This window comes from Dendrobates tinctorius, unplaced genomic scaffold (genome assembly GCF_039654945.1).
Source record: "Dendrobates tinctorius isolate UK_male_01 unplaced genomic scaffold, ASM3965494v1 ptg000281l, whole genome shotgun sequence".
In the NCBI taxonomy this organism is placed as follows: Eukaryota; Metazoa; Chordata; class Amphibia; order Anura; family Dendrobatidae; genus Dendrobates; species Dendrobates tinctorius.
Genome location: NW_027361948.1, coordinates 2634107 through 2655424, shown reverse-complemented (window position 1 = coordinate 2655424; position 21318 = coordinate 2634107). Strand labels below are relative to the sequence as shown.

Here is a 21318-nt window from a genome sequence, read left to right as displayed (position 1 = left end):
TGGTGACAGTTTTGGTTAAGGTTTTACATTGTATATGCTTTAAAATAGCTTTTTTATTCCATTTATATATATTTCTTGTAGGCTCGAGTTGGTGGGATGGAATTCTCTCCAGGCATGGTTTATATAACCCCGGATAGCCCTCTTAGTGTACCAGCCATTGTCAGTATTGCAGCAGCTGGTGGACTACTAATCATCTTCATTGTGGCAGTGCTAATAGCATACAAGCGCAAATCAAGAGAAAGTGACTTGACCCTTAAAAGACTGCAAATGCAGATGGATAACTTGGAATCAAGAGTAGCACTGGAGTGCAAAGAAGGTAAGACATCGACAATAAGGTGGTACTTTGTAAAGTGGCTTCCTTCAACTGTCCATAAATAAGAATTGTCTAGTAAGGGCATCACTGTTTTTAATTCTATATAGAGTATCTAATTAGATACAACCTCAATCCCAATAAAGATGAGATACTATGTAAAATATAAAGAGCGCAAGAATGCAGTAACTTCAAAACCTGTTATGTGATTACATCTGTTTAGTCGTGACCCACCTTTGGATACTCCACAGAATATTTCTCGCAAATTGCTGGAGTTTTGAGAAAGGAATGTTGTTCCATTTTAATCTGATGCAGGATTCTAGCTGCTTAGCAGTCCTGGGTCTTTTATACTGGATTTTTCATTTCGTAACATGCCAAATGTATTCTTTTGGTGAAAAGGCTGGACTGAAGGTGGCCAGTTCAACAACTGAACTCTTCTCCTGGGAGGCCATGCTGTTGTGATGGATGTCATATTTGGTATAATCTTGTCTTGCTGCAATATACAAGGACTTCCCTGAAATAGACATCTGGATGGAAGCATATGTTGTTCTAAAACCTCAGCATTGATAGTGCCTTTCAAGATATGTAAACTGCCCATGCCATAGCCACTAACACATCCCCATACCATCAAATATGCACACTTCTGAACTGTGTGCTGTGTGAGACAGTGACCGGCATTGTTGTAAATGGCCGGTATGTGTCGCAGGGGAGGAGGTCCTCTGCGCTGTAAGCCTAAAACATTGCTCTGGGGCCTGTAGTTCCACAAGCCTTGTTTTTGTTCAGAAAGGGGGCTTACAGGTTTAGCCGGAGAGCTGGGCGGGACTGGCTAGTCACACACACCTCTCACTTATGGGGGTGGCTCTCAGCTGCATAATGTGACTGTGGTTTGGTGTTGTAAGGTCCTGAGAGAGGACAGGTCTCTTTGTGTTGGAAAGTCCTGCGAGTGGATCATATTCCTGAAGATCACATGTTGAGGCCATGGACCTGGATGGTCTCTGTGTTGGAAGATCCTGTGAGTGGACCAGATTCCTGAAGAGCACAGGGTGAGACAATGTACCTGCAGAGTCTGTGATGGCTAACTGTGATGGGGAAGCTACCATCATTCTGAGCATCTGGACTGTCAGGTTTGGCCTGTGCTACAAGTCATCTTCCGGGACAGTGATCCCAGTTAGGCAGCTTCCCTAGAAGCCACTACTGACAAGGAGTCAGCATGTGGAGTGGAGCTCCTGGAAGGTAACACAGAGTATGGGAGACTGTGTGCACTGATGAGGGTCAGTTAATGAACTGTGCAGTCACTCACGGTAACTGGACAAAGTGAGGTCCAGCGTGTTTAGAAACTGCAATCTAATATTGTGTGTCATGGAGTAAAACTGTGAAAGAGATATTGGCACAGCGTGTGGTTGCCCACGGTAACTGGACAAAGAGAAGTCCAGTGTGTTTAGTGAATGTGACTTAAAGCTGTATACTATGAAGTGCTATGGACTATGTCTTAGGTCTGTGATGTGTAACGTGGCTTAAGCCCCCATTACACACTGCGATATCGCTAGAAATATCGCTGTAAAGTCACCGATTTTGTGACGTTGCAGTGATATTGCTAGCGATATCGCTGCATGTGATACTTACCTCCGACCGGCTCCCCCGCTGGTTACCGCTGATCGCGTGAGAAGCTCCTGGATCATTCCTCGTCGGCCGCTTCCTGTGGCGCTTCCTGCTGTGACGACGAGCGAAGCGTGGAGCCGGGCTGGAGGACGCAGGATCGCCGCGTCTGACAGGTAAGTAGCGATCCCCGTCCCCAGCGATGTCGCTGGTGAGATCTGCCAGTGTGGCAGCTCACTAGCGACCACCTAGCGATGCACCAGCGATCCTGACCGCGTCATATCGCTGATCGGGATCGCTGGTGCATCGCTAGGTGTAACGGTACCCTTACAGTGGTTATGCTGAGTCTAAATAAACTGCATGGGCTGTTTCTGTGAGAAATCGTTCCTGTGTGCCTTAATCCCATTGCCAAGCGAGTTTTCCCCAACACATACAATGAGCGCTATCTTACAGCTGATAACAAGTTGCATGGTCCCTCTCCTCCAGATCCCTCAGGACACTATATTCTTGGTTGCTATAAAGGATTTTAAATTTTAAATCATCTGACCATAGAACAGTTTTACATTTTGCCTCGTTCCATTTGAAATGAGAAGACTGCAGTGTTTCTGGATTTTAGTGATATATGGCTTCTTCTTTGCTTGATTGAGCTTTAGCTTTTATTTGTGGATTGTATTGCAAACTGTGTTCATAGAGAATAATTCCTGGAGGTATTCTTGAGCTCAATGATTTGCATGACTGCATCATGCCTGCTTATGATGTAGTGTCACCTGAGGGCTCATAGATCACAAGCATCCAGTATTGATCGTCGGACTTGTTCTTTTGCACATGGGTTTGCCTAGAATCTGTGAATATTTTGGTGATATTGTGTACCCTAGATGGTGGATATTCAAATACTTTTCAAATTCAATTTTACTGTGAGGAACATTTTTTTCTGAAATTGTTCCACAAATTTTAGATGCAGTTGTTCCCAGATTGGTGAACCTCTGACCATCTTTTCTTGTGAGACTCCCTGCCTTTTTAACATGCTTAGCTTAAAATTCATCCTTCAGCTATTTTTCAATAGTGCTGCTTACTTTTCCACTTTTGTTAACCCTATTCCAAATTTTTTGAGACCTGTTGCCACCATCAATTCCTAATTTAGTTTTCTTCAAATGCAATGGAGAAATGTCTAACTTAAAGATTTATTTGTTCTATGCTCTTTTGTGAATACAATATGGCTATAAGAGATTTACAAATCATTGTATTCTTTTTTTACATTTTATACAGTGTTCACACCTTTTTGGAATTGGGTTTGAACATAATGGGGTGGTCTACAATGTAGGTTTGATTCTATTAAAAAGACACAAAAGTCTTAATTGGATTGAGACTCATGGTGAATTAGATGAATAAATAAAGAAAAAACATCATATTCTTCCTACTAAACCCTACTTGAAAAAATATGCATCCGTTCATTTGAAACTTATACATAGCAATTGCTTGGAGATTGTATAGAGACATATACAGTTTCAGCACTCTATAGTATGGAAAAATTGTCATTCTGTGTGGCACCTATGTGCAGTACTTTTTGAGAGAAAAGTTTGTGCCCTATAGGCAAGAAAGAATACCATTAATATAACATCAATTGGAGCGTGCCACTCCTTCTAGACTTCTACAAGGTTGCACAGAGCCTTAATAAGGTTTGTTTAAACTCGTTAGACTTTGACTAGGTGAGTATAAGCAGCAAAATGAAGTTTAGCTTCACCAAAAAAGGGAGATTTATCTTAGAAAAAGCAATGAAATCCCAAAATGCAATGAAATCTTCTCTACTATGGCAGTTCTTCTGTTATTTGAATGTAATATTAATTTTTAATTTAGTGCTTCATGGTGCATTGATAAGATGGACATTTCATTAAAGAGTAAAATAATACTCATAATCATCTCCATTCTTTGCTGTTTTGAAGACTACAATACATTGGTGTATATTGAATACTGACCTCAGTAACTCACCCCAGAGTACCAGCTTTATACAGGGCTGAGTGCCCAGCTTTAAGCATTTTAACCGCTCAGAGTTTAATCACCTCCATAAAATAAAGTCTACAATTCCATACTATTCTTTAATTCCCTCACTCTTTATTAGTTCTAAACATGTTGGAGCAGTGGGCCTGATTGGATATTGTGCGGTATTAAAATAACGGAACATGTTGAATTAGTTTCCCTGAAACATGTAACTAAAATGCTTAACAAATACATATTTTCAAAATGGGTTCAATGTGCCGACCTTTAAGTGTTTCACCTAAAGTATTTTATTATTATTCCACAACCTGTTTTCAATTTTATTTTCAACGTTATTAATGAAAGTAAAGCTGGCAATAATGTGTTGTCATGGCAACCCGGTGTCGGGGAGGCAGGGAAGGCTTTCTGTGGCTTTCTGGACACTGTGAAGGTTAAAGTGTTAAACCTAGGATTTTGTGTTTTTTTCCACACGTCCTGCTCATGTTCTGGCTCTCTTTTTCTGTCATTCTGTACCTTTCTCTTTATTTTTCTCTATGCTACCTTTTTCTTCTCACTTTCTATCTGCCTTTCCTTCTTCCAGTCTCATCTTTCCAACTCTCACTGGATTTCCTCACTGGTGTTTCCTCTCATTTTACCTGTTTATTTGTAATTTTTATTGTATTTTATGCCAATACCATTTTATTCTATATATGAAACATTTAGCTAGATTCCAATGTCATAACTGTGATATAACCATTGACAATAGAAAATTGCTTTATTTTAATAATTAATATAAATCTGTAATGAATTATATACCCCCAGGCTTTTCATAATGTTGTGTTCTGCTATATTGAACTTAACGTAGGTGAATCTTTTCCTTTATCATGATTATAATTACCTAATATAGTGTTGTCAACTTATTTTCTGGAAAATATGCTTTCCTATTGATTTCCATTTTTCCTATTAGTTACATTGCAACTTTCTAAATTATTTAATTCTGTGCAAATGCAAATGTAGCAGTATGGATTTGATATTTAATGTCTAAATTACCTGTAGTGTTGCGAAAAGTCTCATCTGCATCAATTTTCCCATTCATGTACAGTATGACTAGCTATGTACAAATGTGATAAAAGTGAACTTAGTAATTATCTATTACCTTCTTATGATAAGATTTTTTTTGTAAGTTACTTTCTTGTGTTTTAGCTTTTGCTGAGCTACAGACAGATATCCATGAGCTGACAAGTGATCTGGATGGAGCTGGCATTCCTTTCTTAGACTATCGGACTTATACTATGAGAGTGTTGTTTCCTGGCATTGAAGATCATCCTGTATTGAGGGACTTAGAGGTACTTTCACTTATATATATATGAAAATAAATATTAGTTACAGATAATTAGAAATATAAATATTTGTAATAACTCGTGATGATTTCTGTAATGTCAATGAGAATAAATGCAGACCAAAAATTACAGTATTGCGCATTTGTTCCCCCAAACTTGTTGGGAAAATGGGGGTGCATCTTATAATGCTGATATACCTTACTGGTACCATTGCTGCAGGCAGGGATTAGGGGGTGTCCAGCAGTGCTTCGGTTGCCTAGCAGTGCTTCAGGGGTGTCTAGTGGTGCTGCAGGGGTGCTCGGTGCTGCTGCGGGTGTTTTCGGTGCTGCGGGGGCTCTGCTTACATTTTGTGAAAGGCCAGAGCCCCCGCAGTTTCATGGTTTCCTAAGCAGTGGATGATCTCAGCGCTGAAATCTCATCTCCCAAGAACTTGGTGCTGAGATCTCCATCTGTGCATACGCAGCCATTTTCCCGGAGTCCACTGCATAGAAAACCATGGAACTGCAGGGCCTCTGGCCTGTCACAGAATGTTGGCAGAGCCCCCGCATCACTGGGGCCCCCAGCAGCAGCACCAGACACCCCCACAGCACCACTGGACACCCTCGCAGCACCGGACACCCGCAGCAGCATCGGACACCCGCAGCGGTGCGCAGCACATCGGAACACCCCCTCATCCCAGCCTGCGTACTGCAGCATCACCCCACTCCTGCCTCCTCCAGCAGCGACCCTGGGACCCCGCTTCATCTCAGCCACTACCCCCGGTAAGCAAGGTGCATGGATTATAAGAAGCACCACCATTTTATTAAAAAACATTTCTTTCTATTTTGCTCCTCAAAATTTGAGGTGCATCTTATAATGCGGAGCGTCTTATGGTATATGAAAAAAATACTGCAACCTGTTCTGAAAATTATTCTGATTGTCATGACCCTTGAAGGATACTTACCTCTCAGAACTTACAGATGCAGTCTCTTTAAATGGGTTATCCACTAATAGACAACCCCAGTTTAATCAATTCAGAATCACAATTACAATAAACATAATCTACCTCACCTTCCACAGTGGCACTAATCCGGTGATGTCATCACAGCTGTTCCTGAAGGGTGACTTGACTTTGTTGTGGCAGGAGCCTACTGCAACCAATAAGTGGCCATTGTATGACTGCAGCCTTTACTATTTTGTCAGAGTGGATGGACATCCACTGTGAAGAAGTATTGATGAGCTGTAGCCAAACAGTGGCCTCTCGTTGGCTGTAGCAGCTATGTGACACAACAATGTCATGTCACCCTTCAGGAGCTGCAGTGATGACATTGCTGGAATTCACCACTGTGAATATTCATTGTTTTTATTTTAATAGGAGTCCTTACTTGATTAAGCTGGAGTTATCCGGTAGTGGAAAACGCCTTAAAAAAGACAAATATGTCACTAAATCAGTGTTTTTTGCGGCATTCAGTGTTAAGAATTAACTTTCTGTCTTGTGAATATATTTCTTACATATTAGTTTAAGAAAGACTACATCTGTACCATGCTGTTGAAAGGCAGTAGTATTCATCACTGCATACAATCCCATAATGTATATATATAAATCCACTAAATGTAAAGCTATATCAATGACCTGAGTGGATAAATTGAGAAAAATTAGCCTTTATTCAGTAATGAGAAAACTGTAACTTTTTATATTTCCATTGTACTAAGTGCAGGTCTGTCTGGCAATATAACAGTTTGATGCAGCAATTCTAATTAGGATATAGCATATAGGAGGTAAATGTCTTTATCTCTCCATAAGCTATTGGTCTTCCCCTGGTATATTACAGAACTGCAGTTGCCAGATATTTATAATTAAGTGACAATATCTAGTATGTAAACTACCACCCCATAGTATCATAGGGAATCACATTAGTTTCGAATTGACCCTCTAAGCATGCTGATACATAAGGACTATTATTCATTAAACACTAGTGTAATGTGGTTTCTTGTGTCCCCTATCAGTTTCAATACAATTCACCCATCCTGTAGTAGGTGAGCACATCAGGAAGTTATATTATTATACTATTCATTGGCACTAGAGCCGCTGATATTGACTCTGGCAGCTGCGATACGAGATGCAGTAGTGTCCTAAAGAATACAGCCGCATCCAAAATACAAAAATGCTTTCTCAATGGTAATTTATACATACAGGAGCTCTATAGCAAGTGTTTGGCTCAGCTTTATAATGTCCTCTATTCTGTAATCATTTTATATTGCTCCGCCATGTTGCAAAAGTATGATAGTTTCTACATAACTTTGTTAACTCCCTTAGCTAGAGCCAAATCTGTTCTAGAGAACAACTCTCGATGAGAAGAACCATTACATAGGCAGTCCATTGATTTCAATAAGCACTATGTAATGTGATGCAACCAATTCAGAAGCCCTTCACAAGAGTTTTGAAGTGTGCGAATAAACATTAAGGAAGCACTCCCACAAAACTTTTTATTGCCTACACCTGATTAAATATACATGTCGTAATATACTCATCAATCATCTTCTTCCCTAGTTTCCAGCACCACTCTGGTCCTCCTCTAGTTCCGGATCACGCTAGGGTCTATGTGTGAACGGAAAGTCGCTTTTACAATGAAAGTCTATGGAACGTCAATATGAAGCTCCGTAGGATTACATTGGGGGAGTACTAATTTAATATATCTAATGACCCATTTTCCAGTCAAATCAGGTGATTCAACAGGCCAAATAGAACATTTTGGATGCTTCCATCATCAATGCCAACAAATCTGTAACGGGTTCGAAAACAAAAGGAATGTCACTGGAAAATATTTATAAATAGTACAGAACAACTCTAATGGAAATTATTTTGTTACAGTCTCCTGCTAATTGCCTCACAGTAATTAGTACAAACAAGAACACTTCCCTGGAAAGAATGTCTTTTGAAGTTAATTGTTGGAAAAAAGTTCCTCTGCTACTTACAATGTAGACAGGTTATGCAGCCCACTCAATTTTTGTCTATTTTCTAATTACACCAGCTTACCGCAGACATGTATAGTGCAGAAAGAAACCTCTGATATACAAATAACCCTGCTTTTATTCTATCCTAGTTACGTTAGATAGTTTTGGCAGTCTTTCTGTAATTAGCTTTTTAGAATATATTAGAACAGAATATAAAAGAGTCATATGAAATAAAATGTGATATATCAAGAGGATACTGTATTTATTTGATTTTCTTCCAAAAACTAACGAAGTAAATGATTCTAAGGCTACCATTACACTTAGCGATGCACCAGCGATCCCGACAACGATATGGATCGCTGGTGCATCGCTAAGTGGTCGCTAGTGAGCTGCCAAACAGGCAGCTCTCACCAGCGACATAGCAGCGGTTGGGGTCGCTACTTACCTGTCAGATGCGGCGATCCTGACATCCTCCGTCCTGCATCCACGCGTCGCTCGTCGGCGCCACAGGAAGCCCAGCAGGAAGTGCCCGACGAGAAATGGTCCAGGACATGCTCGCGCGATCAGCGATAATCAGCGGGGGAGCCGGTCGGAGGTAAGTATTACACATAGCGATATCGCTAGCAATATCGCTGCTACGTCACAAAATCAGTGACATTACAGCGATATTGCTAGCGATATCGCTATGTGTAACGGGTCCTTAAGTCTGCTTCCCAAAAGAATTGCATCAAGATAATGTGTGTTATCCAGGCTTACTGCTGAAAATTACATTTATATGTTTTGAAAACTTTTTTGTACACATTGTGATACTTTGCCAAAACCACCCCTCCCCGTAAATTATGAAAATTAATAACAGCCTGTATTTTATTTGTCCTCTAGTGCAACTTATTAAATTCAATTATTTTGTAATGAGATCTTGGTTACTTGTTTTTTACACCAAATTTAGCCAAAAACCTTAGAATATATAACTAAAGTAGTTAATATTTCTTTAAAAAAAAATCTGCTGGCTTAAGTTAGGCTCGGTTCACATTAGCGTTTGGGTGCGCAGCGTATCATCTAGCTAGTAGAGTTCAAAATTGTTAGTTATTAGGCCATATTCCCATGTTCAGTATTTGGTCACTATTTTTACATCAGTAAACACCCAAATCAGTAGAAGAACAATCAGAGGAAAAGTATAATAGAAACACGTCACCACTTCTGTAGTTATCACCCACTCCTGGTTTTGGCTTACACATACTGATGTAAAATACTGACCAAATACTGAACGTGTGAGCATGGCGTTACCTATGGATATCTGAATCAATCTTTTGAAATATGCTACAGGACAGGGTAAACCAACTATTTATTTATCAATGGCCTGCACAGTTATTCACCTTTAAATTAATTTTCAAATGGGGAGTCATTCAGTTGTTTAGAAATATACAGTAAAACTTAAAAAAATGAAAACTTGATGCCATGCAATAGATAAGGCAGTCCATCAGCTTAATAAATTAATTGGCACCTATGTCAAACTTTAATATCAGGATGTAGAACACAGGCTCACAGGGCATTATCTGGAACTTTAAGACCTAGCAGCTCCGGATGAACCATTTGAGACTTTTCAATGATTTTAAAAATAGTACATTTAAGTGTAAAAGTACAGAAGTATAAAAAATGATGGTTACATGGCTTAAAGAGGATTTTTCCTCAAATGTCTCATGTTGAGCTTAACACTGGATGCAATAGTGTCTGCAGTGCTGAATAAAACATTTCTGCTCGTTTAAAAATGTGCCACTCTGTTGCAGACATATTAGCAATCAAATTATTTGGCACCTATTGAGTTAACTTTTGTTCAGTCCAAGCCACAACCAGGAGTGGAACAATCAGAGGAAAAGTATAATAGAAACATGTCACCACTTCTGTAGTTATCACCCACTCCTGGTTTTGGCTTACAAATACTGATGTAAAATACTGACCAAATACTGAACATGTGAACATGGCCTTAGGCCGGGGTCACGCATGCAAGTGTGATGAGAGAAACTCACACGAGTCTCTCGCATCAATACCCAGCACTCAGAACCAGAGTGTGCGGCTACATAGGAATACATGCAGCCACACACTATGGTCCGAATGCCGGCAGCAGCGCCGGGTATTGATGCGAGAGACTTGCGCGAGTTTGTCGGATCACACCCACAAGTGTGACCCTGGCCTTAGACAAAATGTTGATACGAGAGAGGAAAAGACAATAAAACGTGGGTTAGAGGAGATCATGGGTTGTCTCTCCCTGTAGGGCATTCCAAAGGAAAGATATACTGCAAGTTTGAGTAGAAGTATAAATGAGATTGTTAGTGTGGGCGCATTTTATCTAAAATGTCCACATTTTGACAAATTTGTCTTGTTTGTTTAACAGAAATCCAGCATCATTCAGTGAGAAGAAGTTCAACCCCACCAGTGAAAACCATTTAACACCGGCTTAGACGTAACAAAAGTTAACTAATTAGGTGTCAAATAATTTTATTGCTAATATCTTCTCAATGGAGAGGCAAAGTAATAAAATAAAAATGAAAGTTTTATTCCACTCCCCAACCACTATCACATAATGTGCCCAGTTCAACCTGAAAAAGTTGGTGAGAAGTGCCCTTTAACACATAATTTACATTTTTACTGCCAGTTTTACTGTCTGATCTGATAATATGAATGGGATGCTTATAAGGCTCTTTTGTACAGTGAGCATTCACTATTGGAAGATTTTAAAGAAGAACTGTCAGCTGTGTTGATGTGCTTAACCATTTTGACAAGAGAAGATTTATTGATAATTGGTAATTTCAGAAGGAATTACAGAGGAATGACAGAATTCAGAGTTGTAAGGAAAGGTGTTCTGGTTATTTCATGGTAGTTAACAGTAATTACTACAACAGAAACATCATAAGAAATGAGAGGTCTTTTATCTTTTAGCTTGCAGGCAGGAAAATTAGTCTTTACTCCATATTTGCTAGTCTACAGAATAGGCAAAAACATTTAATCTTCACTGTTAAATCCTATATTCCATAGACCCACTCTTATCTGGTTGCTTTTATTTTTCCACAGGTACCTGGTTACAGACAGGAACGTGTAGAGAAAGGGTTGAAGCTCTTTGCCCAGATGATTAACAACAAAGCTTTTTTACTCTCCTTTATTCGGACTCTTGAGTCTCAGCGCAGCTTTTCCATGCGTGATAGAGGCAACGTGGCTTCCCTCATTATGACAGTTTTGCAGAGCAAATTAGAATATGCCACAGACGTGTTGAAACAACTGCTCTCTGATCTTATAGATAAAAATTTGGAAAGCAAGAATCATCCTAAATTATTGCTGAGAAGGTAAGTTTGTGTACATGTATTCATATCTGCTGTGAAAAACTATACAGGTATTTATTGTCTGTTGCATGATACCTATTAGACACCACAAAAAACTGTATGTCCAAACTAAATATTAAATCCCCAGAGCCACCAAGAAAATAAATACACTACAGAAAGTATCACAATATATATTGTCATTGTTAGTCCAGAAAGCTATAACAAAAATTAGTAGTTGTGATGAGCGAATTAGCAAAATTTGAATATGATGAACACTGTAGGAAAATGGAGCGAACCAGACCATAGAGTGATACCTACCGGTATATAAAAAGATAAAATAGATCCAGGTAATGTGTTCATGTGAGACAAATGTGTAGGCGCAACTCCTGTGAAATGTCAATAACAGTTGCTGCTGCCCCGTGGCTTGGGATGACCTCCACTAGGAAGCTTGAATGTAAAGACAATTTACAGTTTGGGCTGCACTAAACTAAATGAAGATCCTTAATCCAATATATAAGGAATCATTTTTTATTCCACAAGTATTTATTCTTTACCATTTTTCAAAGCACCATTTAGTTCATAAAACTCCTCACACAACTTTTCTTATCTGAGTCCATTTTTCTAAGCATCCACCCCTTTTCCTCTTACCATTTTTCATTTTTAAACAATTTCATTTTCTCACTACTTTACTCACCTCTTTTCCATTAAGCTACACTTCTTGTGTATTGCTTTTTTCTGTCCTTCTACATTGAACCTGCCAAGCGCAAAGCTCACGCACTTGTTCCTTCCTTCACACTATACGTTGATTACAATTCCTTACCCCTTTTCCTTATCCTTTACCTACCCACCCTCTTCTCTGTTTCTTTCTGTTTCCCCCCTTATTTAACTGAAACTTTCCTGACTATCCTGCAGCGCTACAAGATTATTTCTTTCTTTTCTTTTTGGTCTTTATTCTCATTTCTACAGAAGTGTTCTTGCCTCACTTTCATCTTGGTTTTTTTCTTTTCTCTTTTCTCACTTAATTTCTCCACTCATTCATCATTTTACATAACTCCATGTGCACTTGAGAAAGACGCCAGCATGGCATGGAAACGCGTTGTGGAATAAAAACCACTTCTAATATATTATTGGATCAAGATCTTCGTGTTGTTTAGCGTAGCCCAAACCGTGAATTTTCTTTACGGTCAAAATTTGAATCTTTTAGTTCATTCAAATGTGGCCAGAAAATTCAATTTGCATAGAACCTATTTGAAGATAATGGAATATGCTTCTTATGCTCTAGGATTTCAAGACACAAGAACATAATAAACCTAGGGTAATAAAAAAATGCCTCACCACCGAATCCTACCATTTGGTCCATCACGCACCTCCCTACTTCCTCCCATTTACTTCTGGAAAGAACGTCACATCCTTTTCCTCCATCCCCACTTGGTGCTAATGCTGATTGGGCCTCAGGTGATGCACATTTTGAAGTTGTGACATCAGGATGTATGTCGTGACATCACAGGCCTACTCAGCATCAGAAGCTGTGGAGAGGTAAAGAACAGGTTGGAGAGAGGACAAGACAGAGGCCTGAAGCAGTGGGACAGATGAGCAGAAAGGTGAGTACTGTTTTTTTTATTCACTCCCTTTCCTCCTCTACAAATCAGCAAAATTGCAGCTAGTCAGTAAGCAGCCATATTCATATATAGGAAGAGAATCATAAAAAAAAGTGATTTAGGAGAATCAGAATTTTTTAACCAATGAAGGAGAATCCAATTCACCTTGAATTGATTTGCTCATTTCTAACTAATTCTCTCTATAAGTCATGAACGTGCAACATATTGTGCAGTCTGTCAAACAATCACATGTTCTATTCCTCTAATAGGACTAAAAAAAAGGAAAAATTGTAATTCAATAATTTGTTTTAATATATAAATAAATTACCTCAGTTAAATATAGAAATAAATAACTGTCAGACACTGGGGTATTACTTGGCCTTTGATTGCCATAGTAACAATGGGGACCCCACAATTACAATTTTGGGGTGGCGATGGGGCTGAAGAGGGAGCTATCTCCCTCTGCTCTCCATATAGATTCCACCATTACCATTGCCATCAGCATCTAGGGGGTTAAGCACTGATCATGGCTGATGCAGGAGAGCGTTACCTATAGTATAGAGCTCACTTCCACAGCATTTCCACCTATTGTGGATGCCATTCTCTTATCTCCCAAATCAGTAAAAAGGTGTATTAGTGGTCACTAAGGGGTTAAAGCTCAGGTTGAATTAATGTGAACCTTTTAGTGAATAATAAAGATTTGCGCTCAGACATTCCCTAATTTTACTTATTATTATTACATGAATTGGCTCATGATGGGTGGTAGTGGCTTTATGATAGGAGAAATCAAATTCTCCATGGCTGATTTCTTAGTCAATGGCAGCAGAATACCAAGTCCATTTCCAGCACACGCCAATGCCAAGAGCAGGGAGTAGCCATAATGTGTAGTTGGACATCATGAGAGGCCTGTTGTTCTTTAAAGTCCATCAAAATCCATCAATAGAGTAATTCTGATGATGGCCTCTGGTAAAGTGGTTAATATTTGATTTATTTACTTCTATTCCAAATATAGCTAAAAGGGACACTTCAAAAAATCCTGATACACTGTGCAATGCTTAATACAGGAATTCCTGGATAGAAATCGTATCAATATCTCTTCAAGCCCAGCACTTGGCATAACAGATCGATTCTGTTATTTTATTTTGATAAATCAGACTTTTTTTTGATTCAACAATATCAAATATGGGTCTTTTTTGTTTTGTTTTTCATTGCATTTTTTAATTTTTGAAAAATCATTTATGTTTTAAATTTTGTTACATATTTTAAAAAAATTTCAATTAGGACTTTATTTTTTAGTCCTTTTACGGGACTTGAAACTGCAGTCACTTGATTACTTATACCAGGGATCCCCAACATGTAGCTCCTGAGCCACATGTGGCTTGTGGGCTGCTGCTATGTGGCTTGCGATTGGCTACTTCAGCACGTTAGCGCCGTGTAAAGCAGCCAGGAGCAGAACGAAGTGCAGGAACAGAATGATGAGCCATGAAGCATTTAAAGCTGTCTCCTTCTCTTCCTGGCTGCTGACATCTTCTTCCTCAGCTTGCAGCTGGCTCCACCCCCTGATCTTTGCGCATCCCAGGACAGTGAGAGGAGCCGGCAAATCAGTGACTAGAGAGCAGACCATTTTCACAAGCTGTCTCCAATGCTATCAAGTGAGTGCTAGTAGCAGCCTGTACAAACACTGAGACCATCATCTGTAATAAGCTGGTCTCTGTCCATGATCTCTAATGCTGCTGAGTAGCAGTCTCACTGCCTGTGCAGGTCTGTTACTAGCAGTCACTTGACAAGCATTGGAGAGCACACAGATTTCCCCCCCTCCTCCATTTTTTTGATAGGTTATTGTGTATATACCTCATATGTTTGCACATCGTATATATGTATATATATATATACAGTGGGTGCAGAAAGTATTCATACCCCTTTAAGTTTTTCACTCTTTGTTTCATTGCAACCAATTGGTAAATTACTGAAAAAAACAGAAATGTAGAAATTTTTGCAAATTAATTAAAAAAGAAAAACTGAAATATCACATGGTGATAAGTATTCAGACACTTGGCTCAGACACTCATATTTAAGTCACATGCATTTCCTTGTGACTCTCCTTGAAATGGTTTTACTCCTTCATTGGAGTCCAGCTGTGTTTAGCTAAACTGATAGGATTTGTTTTGCAAAGGCACACACCTGTCTATATAAGACCTCACAGTGCATGTCAGACCAAATGAGAATCATGAGGTCAAAGGAACTGGCCAGGGAGCTCAGAGACAGAATTGTAGCAAGGCACACATCTGGCTAAGGTTACAAAAGAATTTCTGCAGTACTCAAGGTTCCTAAGAGCACAGTGGCCTCCATAATCCTTAAATTGAAGAAGATTGGGACCACCAGAAGTCTTCCTAGACTTGAACGTTCAGCCAAACTGAGCAATCATGGGAGAAGAGCCTTGGTGAGAGAGGTAAAGAAGAATCCCAAGTTTACTGTGGCTGAGCTCCACAGATGCAGGTGGGAGATGGGAGAAAGTTCCACAAAGTCAACTATCATGGCAGCCCTCCACCAGTCAGACCTTTATGGCAGAGTAGCCAGACAGAAGCCTCTCCTCAGTGCAAGACATATGAAAGCCCACATAGAATTTGCTAAAAAACACATGAAGACTATGAGAAAGAAGATTCTCTGGTTTGATGAGATGAAGATAGAACATTTTTTGTGATAATTCTAAGCGGTATATGTGGAGAAAACCAGGCACTTTTCATCACCTGCCCAATACAATCCCAACAGTGAAACATGGTGGTGGCAGCAATATGTTATGGGGGTACTTTTCAGCTGCAGGGACAGGACGACTGGTTGCAATTAAAGGAAACATGAATGCAGCCAAGTACAGAGATATCCTAGATGAAAACCTCTTCCATAGTGCTCTGGACCTCAGACTTGGCTGAAGGTTCACTTTTCAACAAGACAATGACCCTAAGCACACAGCTAAAATAACAAAAGAGTGGCTTCAGAACAACTCTGGGACCATTCTTGACCAGCCCAACCAAAGCCTTGACCTAAACCCAATTGAGCACCTCTGGAGAGACCTGAAAATGGCTGTCCACCAATGTTCACCATCCAACCTGATGGAACTGGAGAGGATCTGCAAGGAAGAATGGAAGAAGATCCCCAAATCCAGGTGTGAAAAACTTGTTGCTTCATTCCCAAAAAGACTCATGGCTGTAATAGCTCAAAACTGTGCTTCTACTCAATACTAAGCAAAGGGTCTAAATACTTATGATCATTTGATTTTTCAGTTTTTATTTTTTAATAAATTTGCAAAAATTTCTACCTTTCGATTTTTTTTAGTCAAAATTGGGGTGCTTAGTGTACATTAATGAGAAAAAAAATGAACTTTTTTGAATTTACCAAATGGCTGCAATGAAACAAAGAGTAAAAAATTTAAAGGAGTCTGAATACTTTCCGTACCCACTGTATATGTGCATGCAGAGCTGCTAATCAGAGGGAGAGCTGAGGGACTTATGGCTCATTCCATCTCACTCAGATAAAGAACACATGTAGCCATGCTGAATATCATTCAGCCCCATATTGGGGAATGTCCACTTTAAGTAACATAGTCTCTAAAGTGTGAAAAGTACATAAAATAAAATCATGTTCTCCTCCTCACCACCAGGGTCATAGCATTTGCGATTTCGCTGCAGTCGCACTGTTGTGACTTGATCAGTAACATCACAACAATATGTCACCGCTCTAGTCAGCCAGCTGCTGAGCTCAGTGCTGGTGTAGAGGATGATGGCAGATGATGCTGAGCTCAGTGCTTGTGTAAAGGTTGATGACAAATAACGCTGAGTTCAGTGCTCCTGTAGAGGGTGATGGCACATGATCCCAAGCTCAGTGCTCATGTAGAGGTTGATGACACATGATTCCAAGCTCAGTGCTCATGTAGAGGTTGATGGCACATGATGCTAAGATGAGTGCTTGTGTAGAGGTTGATGATGCTGCGCTCATTGCTTGTGTAGAGGTTGATGGCACATGATGCTTAGATTAGTGCTTGTGTAGAGGTTGATGTCACATGACGCCAAGCTCAGTGCTCGTGTGGAGCTTGATGGCACATGATGCTTACCTCAGTGCTTGTGTAGAGTTTGATGACACATTACGCTGAGCTCAGTGCTCATGTAGAGGTTGATGGCACATAATGCTGCTCTCAGTGCTCTTGTAGAGGTTGATGACACTGCACTCAGTGCTTGTGTAAAGATTGATGTCACATGAGACTGAATGAGCTCAGTGCTCGTATGGAGGTGGATGTCACATGATGCTGAGGTTAGTGCTTGTGTAGAGGTTGATGACACATGATGCTACACTCCGCATTTGTAGAGGTGGATTTCACATGGTGCTGAGCTCAGTGCTCATGTAGAGGTTGATGGCACATGATGCTGAGCTCAATCAGTGGCTAACTGTAGCAGTCACATGCGCTGCTTATGTGACATCACCTCTCTAGTCACAAATTGAGGACCACGGGAGTGGCGGAAGCCAGCTTTTTTCCATGGACTGATATGTACCTGCTGTTAGGCGTCAGTATTCTCCCTCTGCACAGGAGGAATCCCAAGCCATGTCTTCTCCTGCGGTCTCCCATTCAGTCTCGGCTGCAGTGGATCCTGCTCAGCAGAGACGTCGGTCTCAGCGTATTGTTCAGACCCATTTGATTGCTGCTTCCTCTCCAGGTTCAGCTATAGCAATCAACAGCAAACAGCGGCGAGCAGTTGTTCCTGAGACTAAGACCGGGTTCCGCCCTATTGATCATGCTCGTGAGGTGAAATCCTCAAAAAGAATTGCGCAATAAAGACAATTTGTTTATATATAGATAATGCATACTGCTCAAAAAAATAAAGAGAACACAAACAGCCTGTTGCAAATGGAATAGTGTTCCCTTTATTTTTTTGAGCAGTATATATTTTTATTGAAATAATTTTTGAAAATAAAATATATATATATAAATGTTTTACAGCTGATATATAAAAGGAGCACAGTTTGTACACAATATATACAGATCAGAGGCAGTATCACAAAAAACCCCAAGAAAAATAAATATATAAAATACCATATAACATGTGGTTGTATAAAATGCCAAATTACACCCTTAATAATACCCTTATGTGCAGTACAAAAATGTATAAAATGTGATAGTGAAAAAATAAATAAAATCATATTAAAATTAATTCCATAACATATTAAGCTACAAAAAGTGCTGTAGTGCAAAATATCTTGCACAGAAAATAGCACTGTACAAAATTTACTGTGTTGCAAAAAGTGCTGCAATGCTAAATGTACTCAACTACAAAAAGTACTGCAGTGCAAAATATATTGTGCTATGAAAAAGTGCTATAGTGCAAATGTGTGCAAGAAGTTAATCCAATAAATATGCTTTTGCAAATAGCAATAGAAAGGTGCTGCGGTGCAATTTTGAAAATAGTGGCATATTCACATTTAAAACTGGTATAAACTACACAAAATGTACAGGGGCTATTTTACCTGAAATAAAAACGTGCTGCCAGGTCCTTCTTCCGGGGGGGGCGTGCACAGGGTATTATTAAGGGTGTAATTTGGCATCTTATACAACCACATATACAGTGGGGAAAAAAAGTATTTAGTCAGTCAGCAATAGTGCAAGTTCCACCACTTAAAAAGATGAGAGGCATCTGTAATTTACATCATAGGTAGACCTCAACTATGGGAGACAAACTGAGAAAAAAAATCCAGAAAATCACATTGTCTGTTTTTTTTTTCATTTTATTTGCATATTATGGTGGAAAATAAGTATTTGGTCAGAAACAAGCAATCAAGATTTCTGGCTCTCACAGACCTGTAACTTCTTCTTTAAGAGTCTCCTCTTTCCTCCACTCATTACCTGTAGTAATGGCACCTGTTTAAACTTGTTATCAGTATAAAAAGACACCTGTGCACACCCTCAAACAGTCTGACTCGAAACTCCACTATGGTGAAGACCAAAGAGCTGTCAAAGGACACCAGAAACAAAATTGTAGCCCTGCACCAGGCTGGGAAGACTGAATCTGCAATAGCCAACCAGCTTGGAGTGAAGAAATCAACTGTGGGAGCAATAATTAGAAAATGGAAGACATACAAGACCACTGATAATCTCCCTCGATCTGGTGCTCCACGCAAAATCCCACCCCGTGGGGTCAGAATGATCACAAGAACGGTGAGCAAAAATCCCAGAACCACGTCCCCCCGACCTAGTGAATGAACTGCAGAGAGCTGGGACCAATGTAACAAGGCCTACCATAAGTAACACACTACGCCACCATGGACTCAGATCCTGCAGTGCCAGACGTGTCCCACTGCTTAAGCCTGTACATGTCCGGGCCCGTCTGAAGTTTGCTAGAGAGCATTTGGATGATCCAGAGGAGTTTTGGGAGAATGTCCTATGGTCTGATGAAACCAAACTGGAACTGTTTGGTAGAAACACAACTTGTCGTGTTTGGAGGAAAAAGAATACTGAGTTGCATCCATCAAACACCATACCTACTGTAAAGCATGGTGGTGGAAACATCATGCTTTGGGGCTGTTTCTCTGCAAAGGGGCCAGGACGACTGATCCGGGTACATGAAAGAATGAATGGGGCCATGTATCGTGAGATTTTGAGTGCAAACCTCCTTCCATCAGCAAGGGCATTGAAGATGAAACGTGGCTGGGTCTTTCAACATGACAATGATCCAAAGCACACTGCCAGGGCAACGAAGGAGTGGCTTCGTAAGAAGCATTTCAAGGTCCTGGAGTGGCCTAGCCAGTCTCCAGATCTCAACCCTATAGAAAACCTTTGGAGGGAGTTGAAAGTCCGTGTTGCCAAGCGAAAAGCCAAAAACATCACTGCTCTAGAGGAGATCTGCATGGAGGAATGGGCCAACATACCAACAACAGTGTGTGGCAACCTTGTGAAGACTTACAGAAAACGTTTGACCTCTGTCATTGCCAACAAAGGATATATCACAAAGTATTGAGATGAAATTTTGTTTCTGACCAAATACTTATTTTCCACCATAATATGCAAATAAAATGAAAAAAAAACAGACAATGTGATTTTCTGGATTTTTTTTTCTCAGTTTGTCTCCCATAGTTGAGGTCTACCTATGATGTAAATTACAGACGCCTCTCATCTTTTTAAGTGGTGGAACTTGCACTATTGCTGACTGACTAAATACTTTTTTTCCCCACTGTATATTTATTTTTCTTGTTTTTTTTGTATATCAGCTGTAAAACATTTCTATAGATATATATTTTTTATTTTCAATAATTATTTCAATAAAAATATACATTACTTATAAATAAACAAATTGTTGTCTTTATTGCACAATTCTTTTTGGAGGATTTTATTTTGTTTTTTTGTGTTTGAAAATGTATTTTGTATACAATTGGTTTCAATTAATGGTGGTCGGCGGTCAGCTGCTCAGGTCCTCAAGCGAGCCCAGATTGGTCCACTAGCAAGATCCTGGCAGACTGGGATCTATAATGCCACGTGCACACGGTGCGGATTCTGCTGCGGATCCGCAGCGGTTTTAGGTGCGTTGTACAGTACCATTGTTTTCAATGGTAAACTGGAAAACGCTGTGCACATGCTGCAGATTTTTCCGCACGGATTTGCTGCGGTTTACAATCTGCGGCATCTCAATTCTTTTGTGCAGAACCGCTGCGGTTTCACACCTCATCCATTATGGCAAAACCACAGGCAAATCCACAGATAAACCGCAGGACTTTAGTCCTGTAGATTTATCTGCGGATTTTAATACAAAATCCACACCACCAAAAAACTACATGTGCACTTACCCTAAAAGGATCTTATAGCCGCACAGCTGTTAGCTAGTATAGACCATGTGGTGTGTGTGTTGTATTCACGTATGATTGTCTCTGGTGACTGACTCATTATGAAACCCCTACCCTTGGGATGAATATGTTGTTCAGCCGTGCCATCTAGTGCCTCGGCTGAGAGTGCAGGTAGGAGGCAGAGTCAGTGCCTAGCGTCAGCGCCAAGTAGTGGCATCGCTTGTGCGACGCAGTGCGCATTGTGGGTCCAGTCAGGCTTTTACCCCAGCATTTTAGTGGCTGAGCATAGAGACCTTACTTGCGCCATATCTGCTGTGCCCTGTGACAGTTAACAGGGAACAGAGTCCTTTTACGTTATTGCTGCGGCTCTGTGGAGCAACAGAGTTCACCGCTGTTTACACCAGGTGACATTTAATCCGTGTGTTTTCGGTGCTCAACTG

General features: G+C 40.1%; 1 protein-coding gene across 1 annotated transcript in view; it reads left to right on the top strand.

Annotated features, from left to right (window-relative positions):
- Positions 1 to 21318, top strand: part of PLXNA4 (plexin A4) — a 1025959-nt gene that overhangs the window by 878515 nt on the left and 126126 nt on the right. The window contains exons 20-22 of the mRNA XM_073559904.1: positions 82 to 316; positions 5081 to 5223; positions 11218 to 11486. Coding sequence (XP_073416005.1) covers positions 82 to 316; positions 5081 to 5223; positions 11218 to 11486 — 647 coding nt within the window. The remainder of the gene's footprint in view (positions 1 to 81; positions 317 to 5080; positions 5224 to 11217; positions 11487 to 21318) is intronic.